Source organism: Indicator indicator, chromosome 30, assembly GCF_027791375.1.
Source record: "Indicator indicator isolate 239-I01 chromosome 30, UM_Iind_1.1, whole genome shotgun sequence".
In the NCBI taxonomy this organism is placed as follows: Eukaryota; Metazoa; Chordata; class Aves; order Piciformes; family Indicatoridae; genus Indicator; species Indicator indicator.
In genome coordinates, this window is record NC_072039.1 from 1,903,138 (window position 1) to 1,920,986 (window position 17,849).

General features: G+C 56.6%; 2 protein-coding genes across 2 annotated transcripts in view; one reads left to right on the plus strand and one right to left on the minus strand.

The window, feature by feature from the left end:
• The window catches only part of RAP1GAP2 (RAP1 GTPase activating protein 2), a 63,190-nt gene extending 58,697 nt beyond the window's left edge, over nucleotides 1–4,493 (plus strand). The window contains exons 19-25 of the mRNA XM_054394308.1: nucleotides 633–770; nucleotides 1,370–1,488; nucleotides 1,804–1,917; nucleotides 2,447–2,564; nucleotides 2,796–2,922; nucleotides 4,162–4,238; nucleotides 4,472–4,493. Coding sequence (XP_054250283.1) covers nucleotides 633–770; nucleotides 1,370–1,488; nucleotides 1,804–1,917; nucleotides 2,447–2,564; nucleotides 2,796–2,922; nucleotides 4,162–4,238; nucleotides 4,472–4,480 — 702 coding nt within the window. The 3' untranslated portion in view covers nucleotides 4,481–4,493. The remainder of the gene's footprint in view (nucleotides 1–632; nucleotides 771–1,369; nucleotides 1,489–1,803; nucleotides 1,918–2,446; nucleotides 2,565–2,795; nucleotides 2,923–4,161; nucleotides 4,239–4,471) is intronic.
• Nucleotides 4,494–12,349: 7,856 nt separating this feature from the next.
• Nucleotides 12,350–17,456, minus strand: LOC128977052 (tapasin-related protein-like). Its single transcript, XM_054394519.1, has 10 exons — nucleotides 17,411–17,456; nucleotides 16,716–16,943; nucleotides 16,187–16,447; nucleotides 14,450–14,486; nucleotides 14,150–14,415; nucleotides 13,677–14,003; nucleotides 12,918–12,998; nucleotides 12,733–12,749; nucleotides 12,599–12,638; nucleotides 12,350–12,414 (listed from the first exon to the last, which is right to left on the minus strand). The coding sequence occupies exons 1-9, from the start codon at nucleotides 17,454–17,456 to the stop codon at nucleotides 12,624–12,626; spliced, it is 1,278 nt and encodes a 425-aa protein (XP_054250494.1). The 3' UTR covers nucleotides 12,350–12,414; nucleotides 12,599–12,623.
• Between the last annotated feature and the right edge of the window lie 393 nt (nucleotides 17,457–17,849).

The following is a 17,849-nucleotide window of genomic DNA, read 5'->3' on the forward strand; positions in this document are numbered from 1 at the left end:
GGGAAGGATGGAGATTGAAGGGAGCAGGGAGAGCCTGTGGCTGCTGTGGGCGTGAGGCTGTGCTGCTGTCTCTGGGTCTCTTGCCGAGATGGAGGGGCTGAAGCAGCAGCAGCAGAGCCTTTGGGCTCTGTGTTTTTCAAGCACAAGAATGCTCAAGGGCAGGAATTCTGTTTTGTGGCTCTGGAGAGGGTTTGGGGCAGGCTGGGGAGGTCTGTTGGTTTGCAGGAGAGGTCCATGGGAGAATAGTGGAGGTCTGCATCCAAACACTTGGCTTAAGGCTTGGCTGTGGTTCCTGCTTGAGGAGTCTGGGAGGTCTCTAGGCACTGGGCAGGAGGCTCTGGGGTGTGTCTGGTGCTCCTGGTCCTGCAGCTGCATTCCTCAGCCCTCACACCCAGAGTTGTGGGGGGGAATCTGTCCCTGTTCTGGCTGTGGGGCTCCTGCTTGGGCTGCAGAGAGCACTGGCAGCTGCTGTCACTCATCAGGTGGTTGTTGGTGTGTACCAGCTCTGAAGGGAGGACCCCCCAGGTCCCACTCCAGTGGGTGGGGTGACTGGAGCTGGGGGTGAAGGGTTCGGGGTTGGTGGCCCTGCAGGGCAGTGATGACCTGCTGTCCCCTGTCCCCTCTGACTGCAGAGAGCCATCCGGGTGCGCAGCCACTCCATGGAGACGATGGTGGGCAGCCAGAAGAAGCACCACGGTGGTGGCATCCCAGGCAGCCTCAGTGGGGGCATCGTACACAACAGCAGTGAGGTGACCAAGACCACCTTCTCGGTGAGCGTGTCCCTCTGTCCTGCTGTCTCCTGGTCTGTCCCTCCCTCCCTCCCCAGCCTGGCAGGGTGAGTGTAAGGGCAAGGAGAAGATGTGAGCAGAGCATGATTGTAGTCAGTGCTGTGTTCAAGGTGGCTTTGTCTTGTGGAAGAAATGAAAATCAGCCTCCTGGGGCTTTCAGCCCCTAAGGACAAGGGAGATAGGGCAAGGAGCAATGGCTGGAAGTTGAGGCATAGGAAGTTCCATGGAAACAGGAGGAAGAATTATTTCACTGTGAGGGTGACAGAACAGTGGAACAGGCTGCCCAGGGGAATTGTGGAGTCTCCCTCTCTGGAGATGAATTCAAGACCCACCTGGATGTGTTCCTGTGTGACTTGGTATAGATGACCCTGCTCTGGCAGGGGGCGTGGACTGGATGATCTCTTGAGGTCCCTTCCAGCCCCTAACATTCTGTGATAGAAAAGAACATCTGGCACTAGGGGTTCTCTGGGGGTACAGGCTGAGAATGGTGGGCAGCATAGTTCCTTGTGGGATGTTGTACTGGTTTAGGAGCCTGCAGGAAGGAGCTTTGCTCTCTAGCCTGGGCTGTTCTGTGCTTTCAGCCTCCAGTGCCAGCAGCTGCTGCCAAGAACCAGTCCAGGAGCCCCATCAAGCGCCGCTCGGGGCTGTTCCCTCGCCTGCACACCAGCTCCGAGAGCCAGGCGGAGAGCAGGACAAGGTGGTGAGTTTGACATTGACCTGGCCACCAAGGTTGAAAACTCCCTTTGCCTGTTAAACATTAGAGAAGCTGTCGGTGGGTGCTGGACACCTTGCCTGGGGCACAGCCTCCCCTTTCCGTGCAAGCCAGCGAGCAGAGCGGCTTTAGCCATGTCCAAGGAATGGAGCCTTGGATCCCTCCCCTCTGCTGTAAATCACAGTGGTGGTACCCACAGCATCTGCTGCCCACCACCTAGCATTTGCTGTTGGGGACTACCATTTGACCATCCTTTACAAATGCCTTGTGTGACTCTTGCAACTGCTCTCTTTGTGCCCTCAGTGACAGTGTTTCTGGAGCCCAGAAGACACCAGATTTGGGACATTCCTCTCAAGAGATGAAATCTGAAACCTCATCCAACCCCAGCTCCCCTGAAATATGCCCCAACAAAGACAGGTGAGCCAGGAGGAGCCCTGTCCTCCTCAGACTGGAGCTCAAGTCACCCCTTAGCTGACAGACCCTCAGGGGCTTGTCAAACAAAACCATCTCCAGGTTTTTCCTATAAATAAGTTTGATATTGAGGGAGGAGAAAAGGCTTCTGGTGATTCATAGCACAGCTTCTCTGTGGGCTGAAAATAGTCCTCTTTAAAAATAAAGAGGAAGAGCAAGGAGCAGTGTTTTGAGAGAATTTGCCCAAACCCTCATGGCACAGGAGCTGGGGAGGCCTGTGGTGCCCATCCTGCCCCTCCCTCCCTGCCACCCGGGGGTCAGCCTGGCCCAGGGATCTCTGCTGGTGGCACCCAGCCAGCTGCTTTGTGCTGTGCTCCTGGGGATGGTGGCTTAACACCTCGGGAGGTTCATGTCTATGGCAGCAGCCCTGCTCCAGGGGGGCACGGGAGGGTCTGTCCCCGCTGGCACAGCCCGGGAGCCCCCGGCTTTGCGAGTGACAGCCGTGAGCCCTTGGCTTTGTCTCACTTCTTCCTAGGCCATTCATCAAGCTGAAGGAGAACGGGAGGTCAAACATCTCCCGCTCCTCCTCGAGCACCAGCAGCTTCAGCAGCACGGCAGGGGAAAGCGAGACCCTGGAGGAGTACGACAGCGTGGTAGGCACCGCCCCCTCCCCGCCCTGTGCTTGGCACCCCCACCCAGAGCCTTGCTGGGCACACTGTGGGGCCAGGATGAGCTCTCCCGGGGGTAGGCAGGCAGCAGGGATCTGATGGGCATGGGTGCAGTGGGTATCAGCAAGGCACGGGGAGCAGAGCTGGGTGCCCAGAGTTGGGTGCCCGAAGCGGGGTGCCCAGGAGGTAGCCATGCCCTGCTGTGTCCCCCCGCAGGGCAGCCAGCCCTCCACCGCCTCGCCCTTCAAGCAGGACGTCTTTGTCTACAGCGCCTCGCCTGGCAACGACAGCCCCAGCATGGGGGCTGCAGCCACCCCTGTCATCATGAGCAGGAGCCCCACAGGTGGGTCGGGGGAGTCTGAGGAGGACACCAGCTCAGCCCTTCCCCTCACTGCTCCCGAATTCCAATCCCGAGACGTGACTCCCGAGTGTGCCTGCTTGCTGTGTTCCCGTGGGGAATTTGTTTCCCCTCTCAATCAGAGCGCAGAGGTGGCTTTGGCTGGGGCTGTTCCCTCCCTTCTCCCCCGGCAGGCGAGCTCAGTAGCCGTGGAAACTCAAACCGGCTGTCTCCAGGGCCCCAGCCGTGACTCACCAATGATTTAATAACCCAGCAGCTTCCCCTGGCCTTGGCTCCGTGCTGCAGCTGCCAGCTCCCACCCTTCCAGTAGGACCACTTGCAAAATGAGGCTCAGTTCAGCAGGGCAGCAAAGGGTCCTGTGCTGCTGCCTCTGATGGTGCCAGTCTGATGGGGCTGGGGGTGTCTGTCACCCCTTGCCCACAGACCACAGGGACTTTAACCTCCTTGTGTGGCTGTGCTTCTGCTGGGGGAAACACTCGGTGTGAGCTCAGGAGCCTCTTGTGAGGCCAGGGAGGGGGACACAAACCTGCCCCAGCAGCTCCAGGGGGACAAGCCCTGCCCCAGCAGCTTCGGGGGGACAAGCCCTGCCCCAGCAGCTCCGGGGGGACAAGCCCTGCCCCAGCAGCTCCGGGGGGACAAGCCCTGCCCCAGCAGCTTCGGGGGGACAAGCCCTGCCCCAGCAGCTCCGGGGGGACAAGCCCTGCCCCAGCATCTCCGGGGGGACAAGCCCTGCCCCAGCAGCTTCGGGGGGACAAGCCCACCCTGAACTGCACGGGAGGAGCTGGCTGCAGAGCAGAGCCTGTCTGGCTCTTTGTGTCTCAGCATCCCACAGGTCTTCCTCCTCAGTTCATTAGTAATTTTCTGAACTATTAAACCAGCCCCTTTTTAATGTTTAAAGTGTTTATTTTGTGTTTTGCCTGCCAAGAACATGGAAATCCACCCATACATTATACGGATCAGTCATTTCTTGTAGCCTTTTCCAGTGGCATTTCCAGTAGAAAGACTGTGAAATGCAATTAAGCCTCAATTTACTCTATCAAAAAACGTTTAATGTACAGCTTTTTTTTTTTTTTTTTGGCCAAACACTCAGCCAAGAGAGACTAAATATTGGTAGGAAGTGCCTGGCTGTCAGGCTGCTCCGGCACAGTCAGCTCCGCAGCTGCCGCAAATATTTGTGTTCTCTGATGATTATTTTTGTTCTTTGCTTTCCCCTCCCTCCAGCAGATGTCAAGAACAGGAACTCTCCAAGGTCAAACCTGAAGTTTCGCTTCGACAAGCTCAGCCATGGCAGCTCCAGCTCGGTAGGTGCTGGTGCCTGGTGCTGGGTGAGATGCTGTGTGGCTGCATCCTGCCCTGCTCAGCTGCAGCCACATGGCACTGGGGGTCCAGGGGGTCGGGGGGGGTGGGTAGTTCTGGGTCTTGTGGGGGCTGCAGGAAGCAGACCCTGCTGGGACAGGTGGTGAGAGAGAGGAAGGGGCTTCATGGCTTCTTGCCCCTTTGTTTGCAACCAACCCATGTTCTGTTCTCCACTCAGAGCCACTAGCAGGAGGAAGGAGTCATGAACTTGTCACAGGTGAGTCTGTGAGATGGGGACCTGCAAAGTGCCCTGTCCCAGCTGTGCATTGCAGCTGCTGGCTCTGGTTATTGCTGCACACCTCATCACTAACATCCCTGAAAGCATCCTAAAGGCCTTGGCAAGATGAGGGGCACTGAGGAATGCTCAGCTGGCTGGCTGTGGCTCTGAGCAACCTGCTCTAGTGTGAGGTGTCCCTGCCCACGAAAAGGGGGGTTGGAACTGGCTGATCCTTGAGGTCCCTTCCAACCCTGACAATTCTGTGGTTCTAACTTCTGTGCAGCTTCCTGTTCCTACCTTGAGTACCTGGAGGTGCTCCCACAGTGCTTCTGCCACCCACTGCAGGGACAAGAGGGCACAGCCTGTTTGTCCTCAGTTAACCCTTGTGAAGCCTTGTGCCTGTCTGTGCAGGGAGGGTGAAGCTGGCTGGGCTGTGCCCTGTGGGTGAAGAAGCAGAGCAGCCTCCTTACCCCCCTCCAAACTCCAGCTGGAAACAGCCAGGTGGATTTCACAGGTAGAGGTGAAGGGAGAGTGCAGCAGGATTAGCCTGGGGGACTTGTTGCCCAGTGGCATGGCTTGTCCCCAGGAGTGGCTGCTTCCACTTGGGAGGCATTCTGAAGCCAGAGGCAGGTTATTTATTGTTTTTTCTCACAGGCTCCAGTTCCTCCTATGCCACGAATTTGGGGGTTCATTAGGAAGCCCCTGGCTGAGCAGGACAGCCAATAAAACTCAAAGTGAGGGCTCTCCCCCTCCAAAAACATGGCTCTCTAGATGCCATCATCTTCAGCTCCCTCCTCACCCAGCCAGGGATGATGAGAGGCTTGGTGTGCTGGGGTGGGCACTGCCATGGCGTTGGCTCCCCACCTGGCACCAGTTCTTTGTAGCCATCACTGCAGCAGAAGGAATACTCTCCTTCCACAGCCTCTGACATGTTTATCCTTTCCTTCTTTGCAGAGGATTTTTTGTTTCAGCAGAGGGAAAATCTTCAGTGTCCCATGGCAAGAGGCAGGCCCTGGCCCTGGCTGTGGGCAGCACGGTGCCCTCACCCTGCACCGGGGAGAAGCTCTCACCTTGCTGCCACCCTGCCCTGACAGGGACCCAGCCACCTTCCCACCAGGTGACCCCCTCCCAGCAAACACCCTGCACCCTGTCCCACTCTGCCAGGGTGGGGGAGATCATCTCCCACTGCCTGGCACCCACCTGCAGCCAGGGGCCATGTCCACTCCGTGGTGCCATGTCACCCTCTGGGCATCTGTGTGTGCTGCAGCTGGTGGGTGCCAGGTAGGCACTACCTATCCATATTCACCCCCTCCTGGCTTGCCCACTGGCTCCTCTCAGGCAGAGGGATGCAGAGTGGATTCCTGTGCAGCCCAGGCCCCTCTGTGCTTTATTTTTAGCTGTCAGTGGGGAAGCAGGGGGCTGTGTTTGTTTGTTTGGGCAGGGGCAGGGGGCTGTCTTTGTTTCAGCAGGGGGTCTGTGTTTGTTTTGATGGGGGGGGCTGTGTTTGTTTCAGCAGAGGGGGGTTTGGTCAGGGCACTCAGGTGCTTGCTTGGCCCCACCGTTTGCTGTTGCTTTTCTCAGTTTGGAGAAAGTTTGGTTGTCCTCAGTTAACCCTTGTGAAGCCTTGTGCCTGTCTGTGCAGGGAGGGTGAAGCTGGCTGGGCTGTGCCCTGTGCACTGTGGGTAGAGAAGCAGAGCAGCCTCCTTACCCCCCTCCAAACTCCAGCTGGAAGCAGCCAGGTGGATTTCACAGGCAGAGGTTTGGAGGAGCCACCCCAGGGGGCTCTCCCCTCACTGGCTGCCCCCCTCCAGCCCATCACTCACCTCAGAGAAGCCTTGGGGCAGGGCAGCCTCTTACTCTGTACCGGCACAGGAGGAGGCTTGAAGCAGCCCTGGGGGAGCAGAGCTGCTTGCCAGGCCCCACTCATCCATCCTCTCTTGGCAGCCTTGGAAATGGTTTCTGTGTCCTCCCTGCTTTTCCCTGCCTGAAGCTCTGAGCACAGGCCTGGAGAAGGTTAACCAAAGCTAGAGCTGTAGTAAATCTACAGACCAGGGCTTGGAGGGAATTTACTTGCTGGGTTCTGCTTTGCCCTGTGGTTGGATCCCCAGGCAAGCAAAGATGTAAAGCTCTGGAGATTTGGGTAGCATTAGGCTGCTTCCCCCTCACAAGTTCTGTCCTGCTGCTTTTGAACCTGCTTCTGTTTGTTTTGAAAGACAAGGATTAGGAATTCTGCAAGGGGACATCCCTGCAATGTCCTTTTCCCCCCAAAATACCTCTCTGAACATGCCAAGAAATCCTGCTCTTCTGTGGGGCTCTGCCTGAAACTTGCTGAACTCCGTCCATGGATTTCCCACTTGGGTTTCTGACAGACCCTGCAAAGCTGCAGTCACTCCCCCTCCCCTCACCACCTTGGCCAAACCCCCATGAAATAAGTTCTGAACCTCATGTGGCAGCAGTTCTCTGAGCTCCTGACTAAAACAACTGCCAGTGCCAAAGGTAACTTGGTGCAGCTGGAGCTCTGAGGGGCACCAAGTGCTCCACAGCCACTTTGAGGAGGCAGAGCTGCACGCCTAGAACAGCCCTGGCAGTGGCTGTGGTGCTCCCCAGGGATGCCTCTCCCTGAAGGCAGGTGCTTGTAGGAGCAAACCATCACCTCTCCTCCTCCTGCCACCATCCCCAGGCCAGAGCCAAGCCAAGCTGAACCAGACTGGCACCCTGGGCACTGGGCTCACATAGGTGCTCCCACTTGTGTGTGTAACCCACCCATCTGATGAGGTTGCAGCCCTCACTGGGCAGGAGGCAGATGAAAGGAGAAGGTGGAGAACAGTCTCCCAGGTGCCAAATGTGCTTTGTGGGACTGGTAGATCCCAGTCAGCACCAGTGGGGACATTCCCTTCCTGCTTTCAGTGAGCTGCATTTCAGTAGAGCTTGAATCTGGAGGTTTTCTTTGCCAGAGGAGAAGCAGGCTGTGCTTGGCCTGTCCCTAGCTAGCTCTGGATGTCTCAGGTTCCACAGAACTTTGCTGTTGAGCACTTCTGTCTGAGGATGCTTTGGTAGCACTTTCCAGCCCTCCCCCACTTCTTCCCTATAGGAGCTTAGGATCTGTTTTCCTTACACTGACTAGTGCCACGACCTGCTTCAGGGTCTGTCCTTGGCTTGCTTCCCTTGCTCCCACAGTCCTCCTCCTTTGTCTGGGTGTTGATCTCCATGAGATCTTTCAGCAGAAGGTGCAGTGGCTACTGTCAGTTGGGCTCTTCACTTTTGGTTGTTGGATTTTGTTTGGGTTTTTTGTTTAGTTAGTTTTTTTTTAATCTTTTTTTAATTTGAAACTGACTTTCCTTTTGGTCCTAGAGTGGTTTATAAGAGTTATTAAAAGGGACCGATGGACAGGCAGGGCAGTGGGAAGCTTCAGGGAGACAGACACAATGGGTTGGGCTTGTCCATGCTGCACCAGCCTGCTGGAAAGGCAGCAGGGCCAGGAGCTGGGCTGGTGGGGGGCAGCACTTCTCACAACAGGTTGTAGAGACCCAGTGCAGCATCCCCCTGAGCCGATGGGCAGCTCCAGCTCCTGCCCTGCCAGGCTGTGGTGTGGTTCCTGCCTCCTGGCACTGCCCTGCAGTGGGGGTACTCCGGGGGTGTGCTGAGCTGTTCCCAGCAGAGCTGGGGCTGGCTGCTGTGTTACAGCTCAGAGGTGTCTGCACTGCCAGCAGTGGGTGAAGGTGTTCTGAACAGACATGCAGACTGTTTTGTGCTTACAAGTCACACACACACACATCCATCCAGCTGTGACAGTGATTTTTGTCTGTCACAGGAAGGGTCCTTAATTGATGCTAAGCTTCATGGGCAGTGCATTTTCTGAGCCACGCCATTGCCATGCCCATAACTTCTACCAGCCTCAGAGGTGGCTTGGCATAGGGAGCTGAAGGAACTCACAGACAGGCTGGGGGGAGGGGATCAAGGGGGCTTGTCCCCTTTCTTGATGAGGTTTCAGACCCCCAACTGCTCCTGCTGCCACTTGGCTTGGGCCAGTTCATGACCTTGGTGATGGGCAGGGCAGGTCCAGGAGTACTGGAGGTGCAGGCTGTGAGTCCTGGCAGCAGAGCAGAGGGAATCCTGCTCCCCTCTCACCCCCCAGTGTCTCGTGCTTTGGTGGCCCTGGGCACTGTCTTGTCCCTGCAGAGCTGGCAGTGAGCTGCTGCTGCTCCTTCTAGGTGGTTCTGCAGGAGAACACTTAGGACCTACTTGTGTCCTCTTGAAATCCCACAAAGTCAAGCACAGGATTACACTTAAGCACAACATGAAAGTGCTTTTTCTTCTGAGCAAAAAGAAGGGATCCTAAGCACAAACTCAGCTTCTTTCCAGAGCTTTTTGAGGGTCTTCAGGAACAGCAGCTGAAGGGACCATGCGTGGTGGGCTTCAGGAACGGTGTGGGTGGGCGTTGAACTAGGGCTGAACTTCCTCGGCTGCAAGAGGTGCTGAGCCCTGATAATTGCCTTTAAAACCAGAGCTCAGCACCTCTACAGATGGCCCCTTGCACTCACCTTGCTTTGCTGCTGTCCCAACTTGTGTTCCACCAAGAGCTTGGCCAGGAGCCTGTGTGTGTCCCCCCCAGTCCAAGAGCATGCTTTCATTACCCTTACTGAATGTAGCACTGTGTGCGTCCTGCAAAGGGAAATGCTGAACTTCTATCATTAGAATGTGAAGAGAATTTCTAGAGTGAAAAGAAAAAGAAACCACAGACAAAACAAAATCCTGAAGCAACTGTACCTGACAAAGTTTATTTTTTACGTCGAGGCGGTGCTTTGTAGTTCCTGGTGGCCTATGTCTGTTGTAAATAATGTACATTTAATTTATTGCTATGGTAAGCAGATTGTATTTGTTCTGTATAAAAGGAAAGGGTCACAAATTGTATATTTTGTCGCTTAACTGGTGTCTTTGCAAAAATTCACAATAAATAACATATTTTGTGTCCATGCCTGCTAAGCTGGCTATGTCCATCGAGTGGGGGAGCACCTTGGGGGAGCAGGTGGTGGTCTTTACAGCAGGAGATGGATCTGGTGACTATTGGGAGTGGCAGAGCTCAGGAAGGTGTGAGGAAGGGACATTTGAAACAGGTTGCAGAGATGTGGTTGAGGCTCCATTCCTGGAGGAATTCAAGGTCAAACTTGATGGGGCCTTGAGCAACCTGATCTACTTGGAGATGTCCCTGCTGAGAGCAAAGGAGAAAATGACCTTGGAGGGTCCCTTCCCTCCTGGTGCATTCTGTGATCTCTGCCTGGACCAGACTGGCAGAGGAGGACCCAGCTTCTCTTCTAGGATCTTAACCAAGTGGCCTGTTCCATCCGAACTGGAATCGGGGCCCCATAAAGCTTAATGCAAACTGCTCCCTTGGGACAGGCCAGTGCCAGTCAGCAGCTGGGACAGACCAGTGCCAGTCTGCCAGCAGCTGGGACAGACCAGTGCCAGTCTGCCAGCAGCCAGCCCAGACCAGTGCCAGTCTGCCAGCAGCCAGCCCAGACCAGTGGCAGTCAGCAGCCGGGACAGACCAGTGCCAGTCTGTCAGCATCCAGCCCAGACCAGTGCCAGTCTGTCAGCATCCAGCCCAGACCCAGTGCCTGCCAGCATCCAGCCCAGACCCAGTGCCTGCCAGCATCCAGCCCAGACCCAGTGCCAGCCTGCCAGCATCCAGCCCAGACCCAGTGCCAGCCTGCCAGCATCCAGCCCAGACCAGTGCCAGCCTGCCAGCATCCAGCCCAGCGCCAGTCTGTCAGCATCCAGCCCAGACCAGTGCCTGCCAGCATGCAGCCCAGCCCAGTGCCAGTCTGCCAGCATCCAGCCCAGCCCAGTGCCTGCCAGCATCCAGCCCAGCCCAGTGCCAGTTTGCCAGCAGCCAGCCCAGCCCAGTGCCTGCCAGCAGCCAGCCCAGACCCAGTGCCTGCCAGCATCCAGCCCAGACGAGTGCCAGTCAGTATCCAGCCCAGACCCAGTGCCTGCCAGCATCCAGCCCAGACCCAGTGCCTGCCAGCATCCAGCCCAGACCAGTGCCAGTCTGCCAGCAGCCAGCCCAGACCAGTGCCAGTCTGCCAGCAGCCAGCCCAGACCAGTGCCTGCCAGCATCCAGCCCAGCCCAGTGCCAGTCAGCATCCAGCCCAGCCCAGTGCCTGCCAGCATCCAGCCCAGCCCAGTGCCTGCCAGCATCCAGCCCAGCCCAGTGCCAGTCTGCCAGCATCCAGCCCAGCCCAGTGCCAGTCAGCATCCAGCCCAGCCCAGTGCCAGTCTGCCAGCATCCAGCCCAGACCAGTGTCAGTCTGCCAGCATCCAGCCCAGACCAGTGTCAGTCTGCCAGCATCCAGCCCAGACCAGTGTCAGTCTGCCAGCATCCAGCCCAGACAGTGCCAGTCTGCCAGCATCCAGCCCAGCCCTGTGCCAGTCTGCCAGCATCCAGCTCAGACCAGTGCCAGTCAGCAGCCAACCCAGACCAGTGCCAGTCTGCCAGCATCCAGCCCAGACCAGTGCCAGTCAGCAGCCAACCCAGACCAGTGCCAGTCTGCCAGCATCCAGCCCAGACCAGTGCCAGTCAGCAGCCAACCCAGACCAGTGCCAGTCAGCAGCCAACCCAGACCAGTGCCAGTCTGCCAGCATCCAGCCCAGACCAGTGCCAGTCAGCAGCCAGCCCAGACCAGTGCCAGTCTGCCAGCATCCAGCCCAGACCAGTGCCTGCCAGCATCCAGCCCAGACCAGTGCCTGCCAGCATCCAGCCCAGACCAGTGCCAGTCTGTCAGCAGCCAGCCCAGCCCAGTGCCAGTCTGTCAGCAGCCAGCCCAGCCCAGTGCCAGTCTGCCAGCAGCCAACCCAGGCCAATGCCTGTCAGGAGCCAGCCCAGCCCAGTGCCTGCCAGCCAGCAGCCAGTCCAGCTGCTGAGGAAGCAGAGGCAGCAGATGGAGTTTTCCTGAACCAGCTCAGCATACCTTGGGTCCTCACTCTTGGCATCTTGGCTGCCTGTGGCCCACTCTGTGAGCTAACTATGAAACTGGATTTTCTCCCTGCAGCTCTTCAGGCTCCTTTTCACATCCCCCTAATTTTCCAGAGCTCTTCCTCCCTGGACACTAAGAAAAAAGCTGTGATTGTTTGGAGGCAGCTTGTCTGGTGCTTTCCCCCCCTGGCTCAGCTGAACGAAGCACAAGCTGTGAGCCAGTGCTGGGTTTTTAACATTCTGTGGTGGCAGCACTGGAGCCAGGAATAAAAACCCAAGGGGATAAAACTCTGCCCTCTGCCTAGGGAAAAATGCCACCAGCAGCAGCAGTTTGTTCACCCTCCACAGTGCAGCAGCCTGGCTCAGGTAGGTGATGCCTGCAGAGCCCATGGTAGACTTGGCACCCTAGGGGATGCTCCAGCAGGACTGGTCACAGCCCAGCTGTGGATATGGGTGCCTGGGGATGGCTGAGGTGGAGTCCTCCTGGGCTGAGGTGAGGTCCTGACCAGGTGCTGGCTTCAGCTAGGGGACACAGGCTGGGTCTGTGGTTGCTCCCACCCAGGGGCAGCAAAACCAAGCACAAAGTGCCCAGGAAAGAGGCTTGACCTGCCCCCAGAGCTCAGGGAGGGCTCCCCAGCTTCCTTCCAGGGCTCTGCTCAGGGCTGCACTCTCCTGCCAAGAGCAAAGTGTGAGCTGTGGGGCTGTGTTCATCAGAGCCACCAGCTTCTACTGGCAGTGGCAGGTGAACAAACCCAAACCTCCAAAGTTCTGTTTCTCTTAACAAATCTTTATTGGTGTAGAAGTTACCAACCCCAAGTTCTCCCCTTGTCCAGAAGGCAATGAGCCAGTACTGAATCTGTGTCAGAACAAAGTGAGTCCAGCCCAAGATGAAGCCACCTCTGTCCTCCAGCTGTGGTCACGTTGCTGGTTCCTGAGGAGAACAAAAAATCCTGAGGTGAGCACTCCCAGAGAGCTGGTGAGAGCCAGGGCAGCCATCCTGTGTGGGCACACACAGCTAGGGACTGGCACTGGAACTGGGCAGGAAGACAAGTGGTGGGGGGTTGGCAATGTGCTGGAGACACCTTTCCTCTCTTGAATTTTTCACTCATACTCACCTGGCTGGCACTGGAGGTGCTGTCTCTAGTAGGGTTTGGGCTGGAGGGCAGAACAGCAATGAATCAGTGGAGGGTAAAGTGGGAAGCAGTGACTGATTCTCAGGTGGGCAATGGGGCCCAGGAAGCACACCTACCTTAGCTGTGCTCCTCTCTAGGGCAAGGAAGAAGGCAAAACAAGAGGTTGTGACCAAGAGAAGACAAAGCATGGCATGCTAGCACTGATGCCCAGCCTGCTGGTGGGTACTGGGGAGAGCCATGGCACCCACCATGGGAATGCTGGCACAGCAGCCCCACTTCAGGAGCCTGGAGGGGATTTTACCTTTCTGGTAGTACCAAAGGGCAACCATGAGACACACGATGAGGATGAGGAGCAGCAGCAGCCAGGCAGTGAAGGTAGGCTCTGCCCAGGGACAAGAGAAAGACCAACAGCAGAGACATGATGGCTGCAGTGCCTGACCCCAGCCATGTGCAGGGATGGGGACAGGAGCAGCAGCTTGTGCAGGAGTGAGAAGCAGCCCCATGGGCTTGTGGCCATCCTACTGCAGCAAGTAGGCTGCAGGCTGTGTTACTGGGATCCAATGAATTAAAGGTGGAATTTAGATATGCCCCAAATGCCCTGGCACAAGCTTTCCCCTGGTACTTGGTCTGAAATGGTGCCCTCATTTGATCCTCTCTGCAGAGGTTATCTCCTGTCTTGCCCATGGTAAAGACTGCCCCACTTCAAACTTGCTTTGTCAGGAGGGTTCTCTGCTCTGCTAAGGGCACCTGGCAGCTGCCTCAAGAGACTACAGCCCAGGCCTGGCCAGGGGCTGGCTGCCCTGCTCAGAGGGCACTGGGGTAAACCCCAAAATGTTCTGTCTCATCATTTTGAACCAAGGAGTCAGTTTTTGTTGGTTTTCCTTGAGATGGTAGAAAGTCTGATTAAAAAAAAAGAGTATTTTGGAGGGGGGACTTATTTTTTTTTTTTGAGAAGAGCAGTGGGAGACTGAGAAAGGGAAAGGGTCAGTGGGAAGTTGCCCCCAGCAATCCCATGGAGGTCAAAGGTGCAGGGGACAGTGTCCCCAGGTGACCAGCCTACCTCTCACCTCCACAGTCACACTCCTCCTGATGGAGGTCTGTAGGCTTTTGTGGTCTACCAAGCAGGTGTACCTATGGCCATCATCCTTCAGAGATGCTGTGAGCAGGAAGTATATGGAGGAGCTGTAGGTCCCATTGATGCTCTGCTGGACACTGCTCAAGAGAACATTCTGCAGGATTTCAGGGACCCTCCAGGGGTCCTTAGGCTCCCGGAGCCACTGAGCCTGGATGCTGTGCGGGTAGTAGTGCTTCATGTTGCAGACCAGCTTCTGCTGCTCACCTTCCACCAGTGACAAGGAGGCAACATTGGTGGTCACTGTGGGTTTCTCTGGTGAGTGAACAGGTGTTAGGCTGCTGAGTCTCTCAGCTCAGAAAATGTCTCCTCCATCACACCAACCCAAACACAGCTTGAGATGCAGTGTGTCTGAGCACTTCCCATCAGCCAAACCCCCTGCCCCGAGTCCCTGCTCTCACCTTCTACTTGCAGCTGGATTGTCTGCTCTGCAGTGAGGGAAGCCACTGACACCACACACAGGTAGATTCCTTCATCTCTCAGCTCCACGTTTCTGAGTAGCAGAGAAGCCTTTCCCTTGGGGATCTCCTCCAGGGCCACCTCAGCCCGAGCCACCCGTTCCACCTGCCCGCTGGATCCGTCGTAAGCCAAGAGGAGTTTCCTGTACCCTCCTTGCTGGAGCATCACCCACTGGATGCTGGCACCTGCCTGGTGGCTGGTGGAGAAGCTGCAGTGCAGGAGGACATCCCTGGCCAGGGCGCTGGAGGAGGACAGGGGTGGTGCGCACCAGGAGGGGCGCTGGGAGGCGAAAGCCGCGGTGAGGGGCGGGCACCGGCCAACGGGCAGGCACCGACGGGCACCAGTTGCCATCTAGTGACCTGAAGCTGTACTGCAGACCCTGGAGTGGCTCTAGACCAGGCTTTTGCCATGAGAGGTTGGATCAGATGATCCTTGAGGTCCCTTCCAGCCTGGTATTGCATGAAGCCTATGAAAGCCTGAGTGAGGTGACTCTTGTGGTTTGTGCTCAGCCATGGGACACGGCAAGGTTGGGCATGAGGCTGTGGGAGTCAGGAAGGTCAGAGTCTAAGGCTGCCCAAGAGTCCTCAAATGGGCCTACAGAGCAGATGGGGAGGGACTCTTCATCAGGTGGTGGTGGGACAAGTGGTAAGGGTTTCAAACTGCAAGGGGGAGATTTGGGTTAGATTATTAGGGAAGAAATTCTTCACTGTCAGGGTGGTGAGGAACAGGAACAGGCTGCCCAGAGAGATGTCCCCTCCCTGGAAGTGTTTAAGGCCATGTTGGACAAGGTTCTAAGCAACCTGGTCTAGCTGGAGATGTCCCTGCTCACTGCAGGGGGTTGGAACTAGATGAACATTGAGGTCCCTTCCAACCCACACCAGTCTGTGGCTCTATGAAGAGACATTCTTACCACTTGCTTTCCTCCTGTCCCTGAGCCACTGCCAGATTCTGCTTTGTGACCTCATTTCGTGTCACCCAAGAACTGGTACAGCAACTTCACAACTCTTAGTGCAGCAGAAGGTTTGCTGAAGCAGCTCCCTGCAGCAATGTGTGGTGGTGCTGGGTGCTGCTGCTGGCTCCCTGCTCTCGCAGTGCCCCCGGCCTGGCCAGAGCTCTGCTGGGGAGGCTGCCTGGGGACGTGGCTGCAGTGGCCAGGACACCATGTCACAGGCTGCCTTCACCTTGGAGTCCTCTTCCTGCTGTCCCTGAGCACTGCAGCTGCACATCAGGTGACACCAGGTCACCTCAGGGCTGGAGTGTTAAGCATTGCAAGTGTGTGGCCTGGAGATGGGAGCTAGAGCTTTGCTTTCTTGTCCTGACCCTGACTTGGCAGCTGGCACATGCCAGCTGACCAACCTCTTTGGGTTTCTTCACCCCAAGCTCCTCCCTAACCATAGATGAGCAGCTCAGGCTGCTGCTTTCCACACAACCACCACCAGAGTGCTCTGTCTGCTGAAAAACAGAGAGAAAGCTTCAGGGGCATGGCTGTGCCACAGCTTTGGTGATGAAAATGTTGCCTGCTGGGGCTTTTGGTGAGGGTGGCATGGAAGTGTATAAATAGGAGACAAATGTGCTTCTGAGAAGCTGTTTGGAAGTTCTTGGCTGACCCTCAGCAGAAGGCAGAGCCCACACTGTGATAAAAGCTTCTTGTCCCATAGCCTTACAAAGGCAGCTGGAGCTCTCTGAGGTTCCAAAACAGACTGAGGTGTACCATTGCAGGTGTCCAGGAGCTAGGTGATGGGAAGGGACATGGAGGTGACAACTGCTGCCATGTGCAAAGCCAGAGTATGGCTTTGTAACACCCCAGTGTAGATGGGGAGGAAAGGGCAGGTTTCCTCCACCCAGCCCCCCTCAAAAGGTCCTAGTTTGGGTACAGCTGCAATAGAGCTCTGGCAGCTGCTCACCAGTTAACTTTTGGGAGTTAACCAAGTGCTTGAGGGTGTGTGGAAGCCCCCAATGAAGGTCAAGTTTTATATTACCTGAAACATGTGACTGCTTGGCAATGCCTGGGAAGAGCTGCCCGGGGTTTGGGGTCTCCTCTCTCTGCTCCTGCAGGAGCAAGGCTGTGGCTCTGTATTTTCCAGCTGTGTGTCTTAGGGTGCACGTGAACCAGGAGCTGTTGGCTCTGACCTCTCTCCCAGGCCAGGCAGTCTGGGTGTCTGCTATGAAGGAAGGGCTGATGCTGCACTCAAGCTTGTCCATGTCCTCATCCACATACTGCAGGATATCCACCGAGGGCTCTGTGAGAAGGAAGCCAGGATGGACTGGTTGTGATCCCAGCCCATCTGAACATGCAGCTCTTCACAGGGTGCTGAGCCTTCCTGCACCAGCCTTCCTGCACTGGAAGTGCTTTATCTCACCATATCAGCCCTGAAAAGAGCCAGCTCTTCCAGGCACTAACCCTCCTGCAAGGTAGAGGATCTGTGGCTCTCCTTGCAGGATGCTGTCTGTGACTCCTCCCCTTGATGAGGGGCAGGACTTGCTCACAAGTGTAAGTGAATAACTCACCTTCTACAATAAATGAGGGAATGCTGTCTGGAGGAAGGTTTTCTGGCTGAGACCTCTGACCTTCTGTTGATCCAGTCCTGCTCAGCAGGAGCCTGGTGTTCAGCCTGACAGTCTGGGGCTCCTTGGACAGGGGAATGATCTTGCTGGTCTCAAACACGCAGGGAAGTTGCCAGCTTCTCCTGAAACTTGAGTCCGCTGTAGCAATTCCATCTGGGATCCCTGTAAGTCCTGAAAGCCATGGCCATGCAGACAGAAGCTATTTTGAAAGTGTCATGGTTGATCTTGGAAGTGAAGTTTACTGAAAGCAGCCAAGTGGTGTAGCCAGTACCTTGCACCCGCAGTGGAGCAGTTCAGCTCACAGCAGGCTGGTCATGGCAGGGAGCATTTCTGAATTCAAATCAATGCTCCACACTTTGCCTTTGAAGCTGCTGCTGCCAGAAGCTTGGGGAGCACTGGTGGTGCTGGGCAGGATCCCCCTGCCCGGGCTGGTGTCCCGGCTCGGGACTGTTGGTGCTGGGCAGGATCCCCCTGCCCGGGCTGGTGCCCGGTTCGAGACTAGTGGTGCTGGGCAGAATCTTCCTGCCCAGGCTGGTGCCCGGTTCGGGACTGGTGGTGCTGGGCAGGACCCCTTCCGCCCGCCCTCCCCGCAGCCAGTGGGCCTCCAGCCCGCAGGACACAGCGCGGTGGGTACGTACCGAGGCACAGCAAGCAAGCGGCTGCCAGCGCAGCTCCGTAGCCCATGGCGGGGCCGCCCGGGCTCTTCCTTTCCCGGCTCGGGCGGTTTCGCTTTCGCTTCCGCTTCGCTCCGGGAGCTGGAGGCAGGGCTTCCCCTCTGACTGTAAAAGGCACCTTTGGCCCGTCGGAGTGCGGGTGATTTGTTTAATGGCAGAGTACAAGTGGCATTCACCTTCCCTGAGGACTCTGAACACCTCGTGTGTGCTCAGCTGAGGTTAAAAGAGGACTCTTGAAGCCAGCTGCCGTCTCTTCACGGAGCTGGGATGGGTGGGAAGGCTGCAGAGACCCAGTCATGCCCCTGCTCTCTGGCCAGGGCTGATGCAGCCATGGTGCTGTGCCCTCATTTGCTCCCCAGAGAGCTTCTGGCACAGTCCAGCACATAATCATCATCCAGGGAAA